The 14,302-nt window shown below is 41.8% G+C and overlaps 1 protein-coding gene across 4 annotated transcripts in view; it reads right to left on the bottom strand.

Annotated features, from left to right (window-relative positions):
• mark4a (MAP/microtubule affinity-regulating kinase 4a) overlaps positions 1 to 8,442 on the bottom strand; it is a 56,407-nt gene extending 47,965 nt beyond the window's left edge. For all 4 annotated transcript variants that reach the window (XM_050035618.1, XM_050035619.1, XM_050035623.1 and 1 more), the window contains exons 1-3: positions 7,812 to 8,442; positions 1,866 to 2,063; positions 599 to 652 (exon numbers count right to left, since the gene is read on the bottom strand). In XM_050035618.1, coding sequence (XP_049891575.1) covers positions 599 to 652; positions 1,866 to 2,063; positions 7,812 to 7,865 — 306 coding nt within the window. In that variant the 5' untranslated portion in view covers positions 7,866 to 8,442. The remainder of the gene's footprint in view (positions 1 to 598; positions 653 to 1,865; positions 2,064 to 7,811) is intronic.
• Positions 8,443 to 14,302: the final 5,860 nt, after the last annotated feature.

Genomic DNA, 14,302 nt, shown 5'->3' with positions numbered 1-14,302 from the left:
AAAGCCCTCCTTGTGACATACACCTAAGCTTTTCTAAAGATACCTCTCACAAGGTAATGGCCACTAAACATCACTTACCACAAAACAGCTACAACGGCATCACGCTTTTCTTTGTTCACAGCAATGTGTGTTTGAGGAAGACAAATTAAGAACACAAACACAAAAAATAGGATGGGTTGGGTGACCGCTCTTTCCGAGATGAGTCACCCCCCTCTCAGGGCAGTGATTAGCCCAGAGAGAGATGAGAGATGGTCTCTGGAGCAGAGGTCTCCTCTCACTCCCATCCACTCCCTAGCACCTGCCAAACAGCATCACATCCCACAAGCCCTCTCTCTATCAGCTGCTCTCTCATTCCTGACCCCTCTGAGGAGGAAACAGCTGAGGATAAACCTGAGCCTCTTCAAGTCCCTAACGGCATGTCAGTATTTGGTTGAATTACATCAATGTGACCAAACCATCCCCATTTCTGATGCCTGACTGCTGCTCATGAAGGCAGATAGTATTAGACAATGTAGCATGTGTTTCTGTTTTGTACCTGAGGACAAGATACACATATACTTCAACAAATGATCCATCAGTATAAAGAGGAAAAACTCACCTTCTGTAGGCTGGTTGGGTTCAACTGAGTTTTATCGATGATTTTTATTGCAACCTGGAAGCAACATCAAGGAATTTTTTGATGAGGAAAACATAATGACTTCACTATTAGAATTATCTTTGCTTATAATAGCCTCCATTCATGATGCCTTTCCGACTGATGACACCCCCAGCTCAGTGCAATACAAATAATGTCTATGTTTGTGTGTTTGTGTTCAATCAAGCTATCTTTTATGAAGTGTTTGTACACTGCAGCTAATGGCTTATTAAAGCTTTAGATCAGTCATAAGTCATTTATAAAAAAGCAAATTTTGTTGTAAAAGACCTTGTTTTCCAGTGTTCCTCTTTTCTGTTTGGTAATAATGCAGTTATAAATTTTGGTAATCCATCATGATGAAGGTAAATGGACATAAAGTCCAACCAGTCAAAGGTTTGTTGTTTTCACAACCTAGCATCTCAAAAGTCGTTATTAAAGGTTTACAAGCTTTATTAAATTACTTACTAAACATTAAAAAAGCAATTACTTACAACACGTAAAGCTTCTCTAAAGCAGTGGTTCCCAACTGGTGGTTCACGGTCCAAAAGTGGGTCGCAGGTCCATTCTGAATGGACCACAACTGACTTAGAAATGTGTGTCGTTTGCAAAAAAACACACTTTATTTTGAAGTGCATTGAATTTCAGGCTCAGACCTTTTATTTTGAAGTGTTTTTTCCTTCTGTAGAGTGAGAGAATATCTGACAGCTACTTAAAAGAGACAGTAAACTAGCTCAACGACATGATGAAATTCAACTGTGACGATGAATATATTAAATTGTGTGGACCTTGAACTAATGCTTGAGGAGAAATCTGGACCCCGCAGCTGGACCAGTTGGGAATCACTGCTTTAAAGTGTACCTTATTACAAAGTTATACCCATTTATGCGTTCATTCAGTATTCAGTATTTCTCAAAGCTAACAGGATGTCTTGAAAGAATATAAATCACTAGCAGTTGTATTTTGACTTAAAAAAAGATGTTGACCAAAAAAATTTATAAGGGGATTCAATTTAGAGGTAACATTTATTTTTATAAGATTTACTTCTTTACAGACTATGATGGTACAAACTATGATGTTGCAAACTCAGTACTGGGCCAAATCACATCTTCATGACAGCAGCAACATCAACTAACCATTGCTGTTCCTTACCCTGCAAGCATCATCCATCATTCACCCATCCATCTCCTTCCTCCCTCCTCCCACCATAAACCTCTGCTGTCCCATGTCTCACCTCCTTGCCCGTCAGGATGTGGCGGGCCAGCTTGACCTTCGCAAAGTTTCCCTTGCCGATGGTCTTGAGCAGACGGTAGTTGCCGATGTGCGGCTGCTCATCTGAGCAGGAGGCGATGGAGTTCCTGCACCGGGCACCCAGTGAGCGGCTGGACTGGCTGGTGGTCTTGTCAGAGCGGCTGGCCCCCAGCGACACATGCTGGAAGAAAAGAAAAGGAGGCTGTAGCAGGGTGGGTTTTTAAGACAGGCGAGAAGGGTGGTGGGGGTGGTCAATCACTGTGCCAACACCAATATCATATCAAGCAGGCTGCCAAAGCACCTCCAGGACTGCCTATATGGTGTACACACGGAGCGCTGATGGTCTCCAGAAACTAAATGATCTGGTGAGTTCCTTCTGTCTTTGCAAGACTGTTATGAAGTCTGCTCACGAAAGAATATGGAGACAATATGCTGTTTTAAGGTCCAGGGAACTCCCTGTCACAGTGTGTCATCACTCACACTGAGTATCTATTTTTGGAATTCACTGAGCAGCTATTAGATTCAAACATGATTGTGTATCACTTAAAGGTGAAGTGTGTAAGATTTAGGGGGATTTGGTGGCGTCTAGCGGTGAATTGCAAATTGCAACCAGCTAAAACTTCTCCCAGTTAGAATTCCTTCAATGTTCATTGTTCAGGAGGTTTTAACTGGAAGCCAAATTATTCACAGAGGTCTCTTAATTTCCAAACGTAATGGACCAGGTGATTAAAACCAGTGGAAACACGGAATAAAGCAGTTTCATGTTACAAATCAGTGTATCTCCCACACTCTCAGAGAAATGAAGCCCACCCATAACATGCTATTCTGTGCTCACTCCTTTTCTCTCAACAGTAATTGTGTGCCCACCTTTTTCTGATCCAGACGTTCAGGAGGTTTTTACCATGTGCTGAATTATCCACAGAGGTCTCTTCCCTTCCGAAACAAACAGAACCGGTGATTTAAACTGGTAAAAACACTGAATAACACAGTTTCACGTTACAAATTCCAGGTATTTCTGATGCAGTTTGGCATGTTGCTGTGGGCAGCTAGTCCAGCACATGCTAATGTGTCATCAATTTTTTTCTCTCCAGACGTTCAGGAGGTTTCAGGCAGAAGCCAAATTATCTACAGAGGTCTCTTCCTCTCCAAAACAAATGGACCAGGTGATTTAAAATGGTAAAAACACTGAATAAAGCAGTTTCACATTACAAATCAGTCTAACTCCGGTGCTGCTCGTTGCCGTTGGGCTACTACGGTGGCCAATGCAAAAACGAGACTTAAACTTTTTGTCATTTGTCAAAGTAGGACTAACACACCCAGATAATGTAAAATCAAATAATAAAGTCAAATTACTCCTGCATGTATACAGTCAATCCAGCCCAAACTGGCCGAGGCGCTCTGCGCATCCTCCACAGTTTCCGCCCCAGGCTTTGACATGGGAAGTCGAATAGCATTAAATGTGTAACAGAAAAAGAAGCCGGTAACAATGTGGCGAAATCTACACCCAGTGCCGTGCATTTTTGGACGGACGAAAAGACACAGTTCGTGCTGTGTCACCTGAAAATGTTAAATAAAATATCTCAAAATACATGGATGGGAGGAAAACACAGAACAGCGACTGTTTGGCTTGTAACGTAATAGGTCAACCAGAAAAAAGTCCAATACTAACAAGCTGAAAGCGGACTTTTCACCGCCTATCGTAGTGGAGCCAGACGTACTTTGGTGAATACATCGATTCCCCTCCCATGCTTGTATACTGGGACAAGGACAGTATTTCATTATATGGCCTAGTTGAGCTATAACCGTAGCTCCACTTAACTGTTCATGTAAACTTAGTGAGTGTTTGTTTTGTCCATTCTAGGCTACTGTAGAAACAGGGCTGTGCAATTTGGTGATCTCCATAATCAAAAACCAGTTCCCTATGTAGCTATAAACATCTCATTCTAAGGAAAGGCGAACACAACAATTCATATTTTCAAGTCATAACAAACTAAAGAAAACATAGGCCTACATATGATATTTTATTCCATGGGTCCATTTCACAAAGCAGGTTTAGTGAAAACTCAGAGTCTGTTAACCCTGAAATGAGGGAAACTCTGAGTTTTCCGTTTCAAAAAGGGAGGTAACTCAAACCAGAGAAAGAGGGGTAACTCTAACCTATTTCAGAGAGAGAGGTAACTTAAGCTCTCGGTCAGTTACCGTAGTAACAGACTCTATGAACCTAACCTGGTCGGGACCAGGTTTTTCTCAGTGAACTTCGAGTTTCTCTCTGTCTCCGCCCTCTTTCAGAGCCACACACTCCATTTGATTTCCTCATTCATTCAGTCAGCAGGCGAGTTTTGGCGTAGCCTAGTTCTGCCGTCTGTCATTTAAAAAAATCATTAAAAAAATCAGAGTCAGTATATTAGAAGTCCATTAGGCACAGTAGGTGGCGACTTTTTTCACTAACATGGCATGTCCTTTTGATAACGATCCCGTGGATGAAGGTGCAGCATTACTGCGCAGAGAATTAAATATTCGTCGGGAGATGGTTATCAGACCGCGCATAGATGTTCTAGCATTTCCACACAATTATCTTTTTGAGCTGTACCGTTTCACGTCACAGTCCATCATCTACATACACAACCTAATCCGTCCTTACATTTGCAACATTACCAATCGTAGTCATGCTCTCACATCCCAGCAGATATTGTGTGTTGCGCTGCGTTTCTTTGCAAATGGAAGTTTTTTGTACAATGTCGGAGATGCTGAGCACTTGAGTAAGGCAACTGTATGCAGGGCGGTCAGAAAAGTGTGCTCGTTTTACGGGCATCTGCCTTCTTTCTGTTGGCTGAGTAGAAGTCTGTGTTAGTTTAAATAGGTTTAATTATTTAACAGAACATGATATAGATGAGAAGACATTTATGTGTGTGAAAACAGCATTATGTTGGGGATAAAACAACTGCACAGCCAAACAGCCACTTAATATTTACTGTACAATGTAAAACATGATCAAAATGAGGTACCTCCATGAGATTATGCCGAGGTCTTACCTGTTTGAACAATGTTTTTATATTTCATCCTAAACTGCTGCCAAGTGTGCTTCTCCCCTGTGGGATTGCACCTAACTGAAATAGCTAAATTAATGGGCTACCATTCAAGCAGTTTTCCCCTGTAATATTATTGTGATTGCAAAGGACTACATTTAAACTTATGCATTCTCCCACGCCATCTCCCTCTCTTTTGCAGCTGCAGCGGTGTTGCACTTCTTTTTGAAAACGTGTGAAAACTCGCCGTATGAGCGCATTAAGATTTCTAATTCTAGTGGGGTGAAAAACGCAGCCCTCCTCTTCCCCGTTGCCATGGTGACTCGTAGGCTCCATTGATGCTGGCTTTTTATAGTTGTGGTGCACATGCTTAACTCCAGGTGAAACTACTCCGAGTTGATTAAACTGATTCAAATCAGCTGTTCTGGAACCGGAAACTCAGAGTTTCCTATCTCAGAGTAGATCAACTCAGAGTTCAGGATTAGACTCAGAGTTTGTTGTTCATCTCACTTCAGCCATTTTTTTCTGCAGCAAAATCTAGTGGACTGAAAAAGCAATTGTAGCTATACATTATTCTAGTAGGCTACCTCAAGTTTAATTTGTATTTGTAATATTATTTATTTATATAACAAAAACATTGATACTTGCCACTGTTACAATATGATATTGCCACACAAAAATATTGTGATACCATGCTGTATTGATTTTTTCTCCCACCCCTGACATATATGTATATATATATATATGTGTATATATATATATATATATATATATATATATACATAGCCTACTGTATATGTGTGTGCTTGTTTCACAAAACTATGGGATGCTGAGCTGAGCTACATGTGAATATGCCCCTCATTGCTGGGTTAACAGCTGTTGTCCAGCATCGGAACACTTGAACATATTGTTGCCATTTTGGGTTCAGCATCATCTTCTTTAGAGGCCTCCTACTTGACTGCTGGAAGATGTCTTCATGCAATATGACAGAGTATAAAGGTAATACTTCACTGCAAACTGAGGTCACTCTGAAGCATCCACAGCCCTTTAAATAGTTAGCTGTGCTGCTACTGCTGCTGCTGCTGCTGCATGTTACCACCTTGATTCTGGGCAATAATGGTACAGAGCATTGAGTCCTGAGCCCTGAGTCACAGATCATTTTCAGCCAGCAAGCACAGCAGATGACAAAGGGAGGACAACAATGTCCATTTACACAAACAATGCTGAATGTATTACAGTATAAAGCAGTTTCTTGTCATGTGACAAACCAAGGAAAGATATGGAGAAGGCAAGACAGAGAATAGATAGTGGGGGGAAGAAAACAAAAGGCCATATCAGGAGACAGAGAAACCAGGATGACAACTGATCAAAGGGTGGAGAGAGGAAATATAGGAGGAAAGAGTAAAAAAGGGAGCAGATGCCGGCACAGTGGTCCCTGGCCAGTCCTAGGCCCTGAGGCATCACACTTCCATCCCCCCAGCATGTCATCTTACACACACACACACACACACACACACACACACACACACACACACACACACACACACACACAACCGCGCAACCCTAAGCTCCACCTTCAGACACTCCCTCGTTCCCATGCTTCCATTCCTGTTTTCATGCCCCACCTAGAGCCAATTTGGACCCCCTTTCTAGAAGCTAGACACCGGCGAGTCGCAACCAGCATCACTAGAGGCACACACAGCGAGCAGCGGACGACATTAATCCACCGACTGTAAAGCTCACATCTAGCCAAGCCTCACCTGTGCCAATATTGAAACACAACATTTCACCCGGTCAATTCACTCATCTGTCATCATCGCTTAATTGTAGAGTGATGACAGGAGATCGAGACCCATTTTAATGGAAGGAACGGCTCTGCATTCATAATCAATCATGCACCGCGTAAACTCACACATTAATGCACATCAAGTGACAGACTCACTCTCTCTCTCTCTCTCTCTCTCTCTCTCTCACACACACACACACACACACACACACACACATACATACATCTACTGGCTTAACCGTCCCTCTGTGCTGAAAGCTCTACTAACAAACAGATGGGGGGAGTCTTGCCAGAAGTGTTTGGGGCAGAGAAATGTCATAATGCTACGCTAGTCATGTCACCATTTTGATACATTTATATCACAATAGTCAAGGCGTGTGGATAGATAGGCTACTTACAATCAATACATATGATACATATACAGACCCTGTTATATTCTGTCTGCCTCACATAAATAAATCCCCTTTGCTTGTGTCTCTATATGAGGCCGCTACTGTTTTTCACTGTACTGAATGTATGGCGCTGTCTGTCACCCACTGGCTCAGGGGTTGGGCGCTTTGTCGGCTGCGCAGCACTGGACTGCACATCATTTTACGCAGTAATCCCCTCACTTCATACGAACAACCCAGATATTCTCTATGCATTTATTTTGGCCTTCTGTGCTCTTGTCCCACCCATCCGATTTCTGGAGAATTCACGCGCACGCGCGTGCACACACACAGGCAGCAGCAAGGAGTATAATGTGACATCACTATCTCTCCACAGCCTTATAATAAGAGGTGACGGCTGGTTTTCGGGCTTTCTGCGCATATCCACTGAGTGTTATCGTATGCGGATGGACTCATTCCGGGCTGTTTGCCTGCCATCAGCTCTTTCCCTGCGCAGACACTCAAGGTTAGCCCATTTCCAAAGAGCCTGTTCTGCTAAAATATCCATCCAATATCACCCCGAGAGTCCTTTTACCTAACGAGGAAAATAGCACCATCCATGACCCCCGTCTACACCGCCAACAAACCCAGTGATACCAAGGGCCACATACATGAGATGTGTTATAGGGATGCACGATTTATCTTTTGCATGCACACTAACAGAGGCTATAAGCTGTAATTGCACTTACATGGTCTCCAGTACTCCTGTCGTTTCCAGACGGTAATGCAGACCGAGAAGACATGTTGTTTTCTCTCCTCTTTCCCTGAGTAAGAATCACGGTGTGTTTTCGCGGAAGATATTTACAGGCTCCACAGACAGAATAACATCCGCAGATGCGACCCACCGTTCCAAATCAATCTGCCTCTTCTCCAACCGGCCGAGCCGCGGTCGAGGGACCTCTGCCTATCATGGCAGCAATGGATATCTGGAGGGGGGTGTCCTCAAACACGCTGCATTTTCCACCGTGCACTTTGCAAAATAACGGCCGATCAACGATGCAGTAAATGCAATGTAATGCAAATCCCGGGCATCGAATAAGTGCTAAAATGCGGTGATGTTTGGCCGGAGCCCAGCGTCTCTGTGGCTCTCCACCCCCTGCCTCATTTCGCTGTACAAAACAAACACGGCTCCTTCTGAATGTGTGTCATCTCCGTTTGTCATAATACTGCCTGGTATAATCTTTCACTTTATCCCCGCGACGCCAGTACAACCCGCTCTCCTCTGGAGCAGCTCGCAGGAAAACACAGCTTTCGGTGCAGCGGGGGAAAAGGCCGAAATGTTCAGAAATCGGTATTCCCGGTCGGTGAGATGCGCACCATCGTCAAGCCTGTAAGAATACACAGGGCCACGAGTTCCGGTCTCTGGTTTTGACGTAAAAGCCATTTTATGAATCAACAAATCGTTGTGATATTCACTCACTTACCATTTTAGTAGTTAGCCTACAACCCGGTCAAACAAAGGCTGTGTTGATGTTATGGATTGGTTATGATGTGATAACTACATATCTATTTTGGTGTGTTTTGGACCCCTGGAAGATGAGGCCCTAGTTGTTACTGCGCCAACAACTAATGGAGACCCTGAACAATTAGGAATAATAAAGAATAATGCAAAGAGCCGTCTTTAAGGATGTTAGGACATTCAGTTTGTTTTAGAGAGATGATGATTCAGCATGGATGATCATTGGATCAGGATGATGCTGCAGTCTGTGTTGCTGCTGATGTATTGCATTATACCTACAGGTGTTTCTTTTAAGTGTGTATGAGTGTGTATTTTGATGCTTTTTATGCACTCTGGTATCTTATTTACCTTTAAAACAGTTATTTTTTACATTCTATTTCCCAGATTAATCATGTGGTGTTTAAATATCAGCAATTGTTTGTAATAGGTAGATTAGAAACAGAATACTTTGCAACTTCTTTCATTAAAATTTAAGTGGTACTAGTAGTAGCAGTAGTAGTACTAGTAGTATTACTACTGCCACTGCTACCAGTAGTAGGCAGCTGTACTAGTACTGCTATTACTAGTAGCCTACTACTAGTACTGCTACTACCACTCCTACTCCTGCCACCACTACTTCTAATCCTTCTACTACTAGCTACTAGTAGTAGTACTACAAGCAGTAGTGCTAGTCGTCCTACTACTACTTCTATCACTACTACCACTACTGCTGCTACTATTACTACAACTACTACTACTACTATGATGACAACTACTGCTACTAGTAAACTAGTATTTCTACTACTACTGCTACTTCTAGTACTACTACTACAAATACTACAACTGCAACTAAAATTTTCACTACTGTTTTGATTATAAATGTTTAATACATTGTAACATATTGTAAATACAGTTGTATACACACATAGTGTGCAGTACCTGTAATTTTTATTACCTGTAGTATAGGACCTGCCATATGTAGTATAGGCTATGTAGTAGAGACACACAGAATGTAGCCAACATACCACGATGATTCAGCTACTGCTGTTAATTCTTACTTAGTGCTCAGGGCTGGTAGCAGGCACCCAATCAAAATTCTTGTGAAATGTTCAAGTTATATATATTTTCTGTGTTTTCTTCAATATCTAAGTATGTCTGTAGGCTACATCTCTGTCAAGGGTCACTGTGTAGTACAGAAAAATCTAAAAATCCTTTGATTGCTTGTAAATGCATAACGCAGGATGTCATTCATAGGGCAACTAAAATAGACAAAACATCCCATGTGAGAACTTTTGTGCTTTGTGTGTTAACCTGCTTTTCACTCAGTGCATGCTGGGAGAGGCATGACTACTCGTGGCTCTGAAAAAAAAAACGCCAGCAGAAACAGATGAGGGATGGATGGGTAAAACACTCCACCTCTTCACAGCGACAAACTTTTATTTTGGAAACTCCATTATTTTTCTCTTCCTGTCTTAGCTGTGTAACTAATTTTAACTTGATGCGCCACATCAGGGATGCTTGCAGGTCCAGCACAACAGAGCACTGCCGGTTTTACCAGCGTAGATTTGTGCGTAAATTAGCATAAACTCTTCAAAGATGGCCGAAGTACAAAGTCTCAAAACCTGATTCATTTCAGTGTTTTATGCTGTTATATGATCTGGTGTTCATGATGGGCTGTGTGGCAGATGCCTATGCAGGGAGAGGAGCTTCTTCATTCACATGAAGCAAATAATTTAAAAGACAGGGTGTTACACCCAAAACTCGCTGTCTCCTATGCAATCAAATCGTATCAACACTTGACTGAATGATTTTTTTTTTTTAAATAGAAAATCAAATTAGTATTAAGTGTGGCAAATCATTAGAAATTCATCACTTCAGAGCAAATATTGTTAATCCAGCCTTACCTTGATATACTAACCCTATCCTTTTCTCACTGAAACACACACACACAACCCTCTCATGAGCCTCTGATGAGGTTACAGGAGCAGCATTGCTTCTCATCCACTCTTCTTCTGCTTCTGACATGATAACATTCCCATGGACACTTTCATCTTCATTCTGTCAATGATGTGCTGCCTGGTGTGTTCTAGACTAATGGCCCTTATTGACTTTCATAGGGTTGGCAGAGAGAGGAGACATGCACACATCACATCAGTTGGTGTGTGTGCTGCTGTGATGGAGTGGTTGCAAGTAATTGGTCCCCATTGGCTTTGTGATGGCATATCAAAGTCCCACCACTATGTATGTGTATTATGTGTTAAGGTCATGTATGGCGATCTGTGCAGAGGCACTTTGATTGATGGCCTGTCCAGTCATCAGGTCTTATCAGGTCTGTGCATTTTCACCACGAGTCAGTGCTTAGCACTTGGACTTAAAGAATAGGTTCACAATTTTTTAAGTCAGTGTTAAAACAATAGTCAGGTGCTTGTATGAGCACCTGTTGTGATCATTCCTTCTGTTTATATTGGCCATCAGGAGATCCTCATTCAGTCCTTATTCTGTGCAAAAATATATTACAGTGTTCATATAAAGCTCACGTTATACTTGTATACTTGCAGTCAAATGAAAAATCAAGTGAAACATCTTCCAAAGTTAGTGTTTCATGAAATTCCCTCTTTATGTTTCCCTTGAGAGTGTTTCATTGTGGTAACACAAAAGGAAGTTTTGTTTAGTCAAGTCTGCTGTCTAAGACTGTTGAAGCCAAGTATTAACCTCAGATTCACTTCAGAATACATTTTTACACTATGATGACTGTGGGTTTTATCAATTCAATCAATCAATTTTATTTATAAAGCCCAATATCACAAATCACAGTTTGCCTCACAGGGCTTTACAGCATACGACATCCCTCTGTCCTTAGGACCCTCACAGCGGATAAGGAAAAACTCCCCCAAAAAACCTTTTAACGGGGGGAAAAAAGTTGTTTGCCCCATCAGGTACATCGGAAGCACATTAAGACAGGGTTCTTCCTAAGCATCCTGTAAAATTCACCAAAGTTAATCTGAAACGTCTATCCAAGGCATACCTACAGTAAACTGACAGCTGCTCTTGTTCCTTTTTTAGTACATGTGCATGTATGGTCTTTGAAAGGAAAGAGGTAGAGCGGGTCGTCCACCAATCGGAAGATTGGCAGAAGATCCCCGGCTCCTCCAGTCTGCATGTCAAAGTATCCTTGAGCAAGAGACTAAACCCCAAATTCCAAGGCTGTTCCACCGGAGAGTGAGTGTGTTAAAAACTGAGTAGCAGGTGGCACCCTGTATGGTAGCCTCAGCCACCAGTGTATAAACCTGTGTGTGAATGGGTGAATGTGACTCAGGGGCGATTCTAGGATCAGAGGTTTAGGGGTGCTGAGCACCCAGAGAGCTGCCCAGCCAGATAAATTTCACTGTTTTGTACATTTTAACGCAATTTCATTCCCACATTTGTGAAAGAAAAGCACAACACTTTTTGGGAAAGTCTGTGACTAAACCATCAAATCTGATAAAGGTTATTTAAATGCTGAGCCACAGCAAAAGAGGAATGGATTGGAATCATAAAAGAAACATATCGTAACCCTAATTTCTGGGGGAAGACAACTCATTTTGATACAGCAGCTCCTCAACATACACATAAACAGTATGTATGTTTCTGGAGTAAACCAGCCCCCTATAGTGAGTACCAAAAATACCAAAAATGGACCTTGGACTTATTTTTTGGACTTTTATTTGAAATGCAATGCACAACATGTAACATTAACACATTAACAGTAATTGACTTTTTCAATGTTTGTCTCTGCCTTTTTCCTTCTTGTCTGTATTATATAATACAAATACATAAATAAAAATACACTTCAAAAAAGAAAAGTGCTTGAAATCTACAAAATAATAATAATAAATACACACAATAGGAGTTATAATGTTAATGGGCATCCAGTCAGTTAGCTAGTCAGTAGCACCTTGGCTTTAATATTAACACATGCACATGACACAACAGCTAGCTTCTCTCATTCCAATTCAAACAGAGGACAGTGGTACTGACCACCTGTAACGTTTCCTAGCTAGAAAAAACGTCAGCTAACTCCTACCTAACAACATAAACAGTGACCTACGATTAAATGCAGCAAAAATGAGGACTGGTAATGATAATAATGTGTTGGTATTGAGTGGTAGAAGTTAAGAAATGTGCCACATATCCTGGTTTAAGCCAGGTACTTACACCACTACTGCATATCACCCACTCTAGAAGGCAGCGCATTGCTCTGTGCAGATAGAGCGCTCAGAGCCCGAGTTGGGGAAAGGTGGGAGGGATGGGGTGGATCAAACCATTTTTGAGGCAGGGGGGGTGGGTGCTGTATTTTTGTTGTTAAAATATTACGTTTCAACCAAGTACTGTATGGTTTTGACACTTTTCTAGCTTGTTAAAAAAAAGGACATACAGTAAAATAAATAAATTTTAGGGGTGCTGTGATTCAATTTAGGGGTGCTTCAGCACCCCCAAAAATGGGCTAGAAACGCCTATGATGTGACTCATAGTGTAAAAAGCGTTTTGAGGAGGATGTCATATTGGATGACTAGAAAGGCGCTATACAAATGCAGGTCCATTTACCATTTACAAGTTTTTCCAACAGTCAGAATGGCTGTAAGTGCTTCTGTCATTTCAACACACTGAAATAGAAGGTTTGTTTTTTGTTAATCTGAATATTTTCTTGAAAAAAGATGCTGAAAATGACTAGAACTGGGAGGTATTGACGAAAAACACAAGGGGACCATAGCATGAAGCTTCACATAGTCAAAATACAAAGTAGATAACAGAAAAAAATGTGTTACACATGTTTTTCTAAAGGCTCAGACACAGAAAACTGACTTCAGAAAACTAGTGGCAACAAAAGCCCCCTGCTGCCCGCCTCACAATGCTGTGTCTTGGCCAAAAAGTTGCACATGAACAAACCAGAAAGACTATGGCTGATGGCGCCTGTGTGAGAGGAAATGTCAGGGCCTTTAGCTTGATTTCAGCTGCAAGTTGAATTGCGCATTAGTGTGCTATATGATATACCAAAGCACAGGGCCATTTAATGTAATCTTTGAATTGCTGTAATAAAACAATACTTAACTAATTTAGTATTGCATTCCTTTAAAACTCTTAGACTAAGTGATTTCATTCACAGGCGGGCATGACCATTGCAAAAGCCAATTCAACATGCTGAATAGGTGGAAAAAAAGCTGACAGCAATTCTCTTGTAAATTGGCCCGTTCTTCACCGTCCCCGTCATCTGATGGTTAATGGCCTCTTGGTTTGCGAGGGCAAGGAGGACCCTTGGCCCTACCCCTACATTTGCGCGTTTTACATTTGGGGTGTCCCAATTCCTTTTTGTGTGTAGGGGTAGGGGGCATAATGAGGGGTAGTGGGTATGAAACTAGCTGGAGCGAGGGATTTCAGATGCTGTCTTGCCAGCGAGGGGTAGATGTCGCCGTGGCTACCACCGAGCAAGAGACGGGGAAAAAAGTTCATACATAGCTAACATTACTGTCGTCAGGTTGCTTGTTAGCTAGCTAGCTAGCTCGCACTATCTGGCGTCTGTCATCTGTCCTGTTCTGCAAAATTGTCAGATTTTTCATATTACGATAACACGCCAGCTAGTATCTGCCTCATAATGTTAGTTGGTTAGCTAGATAGCTAGCTAGCAGAAGTCCCCTGTCGTCTGTCGTTCATCAAACGAAGCATGATGAATAAATATAAATAAATAAACGTGATAGGTAGGATGAG

This window comes from Epinephelus moara, chromosome 3 (assembly GCF_006386435.1).
Source record: "Epinephelus moara isolate mb chromosome 3, YSFRI_EMoa_1.0, whole genome shotgun sequence".
Taxonomy (NCBI): Eukaryota; Metazoa; Chordata; class Actinopteri; order Perciformes; family Serranidae; genus Epinephelus; species Epinephelus moara.
Note: the sequence above shows the minus strand (reverse complement) of the source record. Positions and strands in the feature narration are given on the sequence as shown.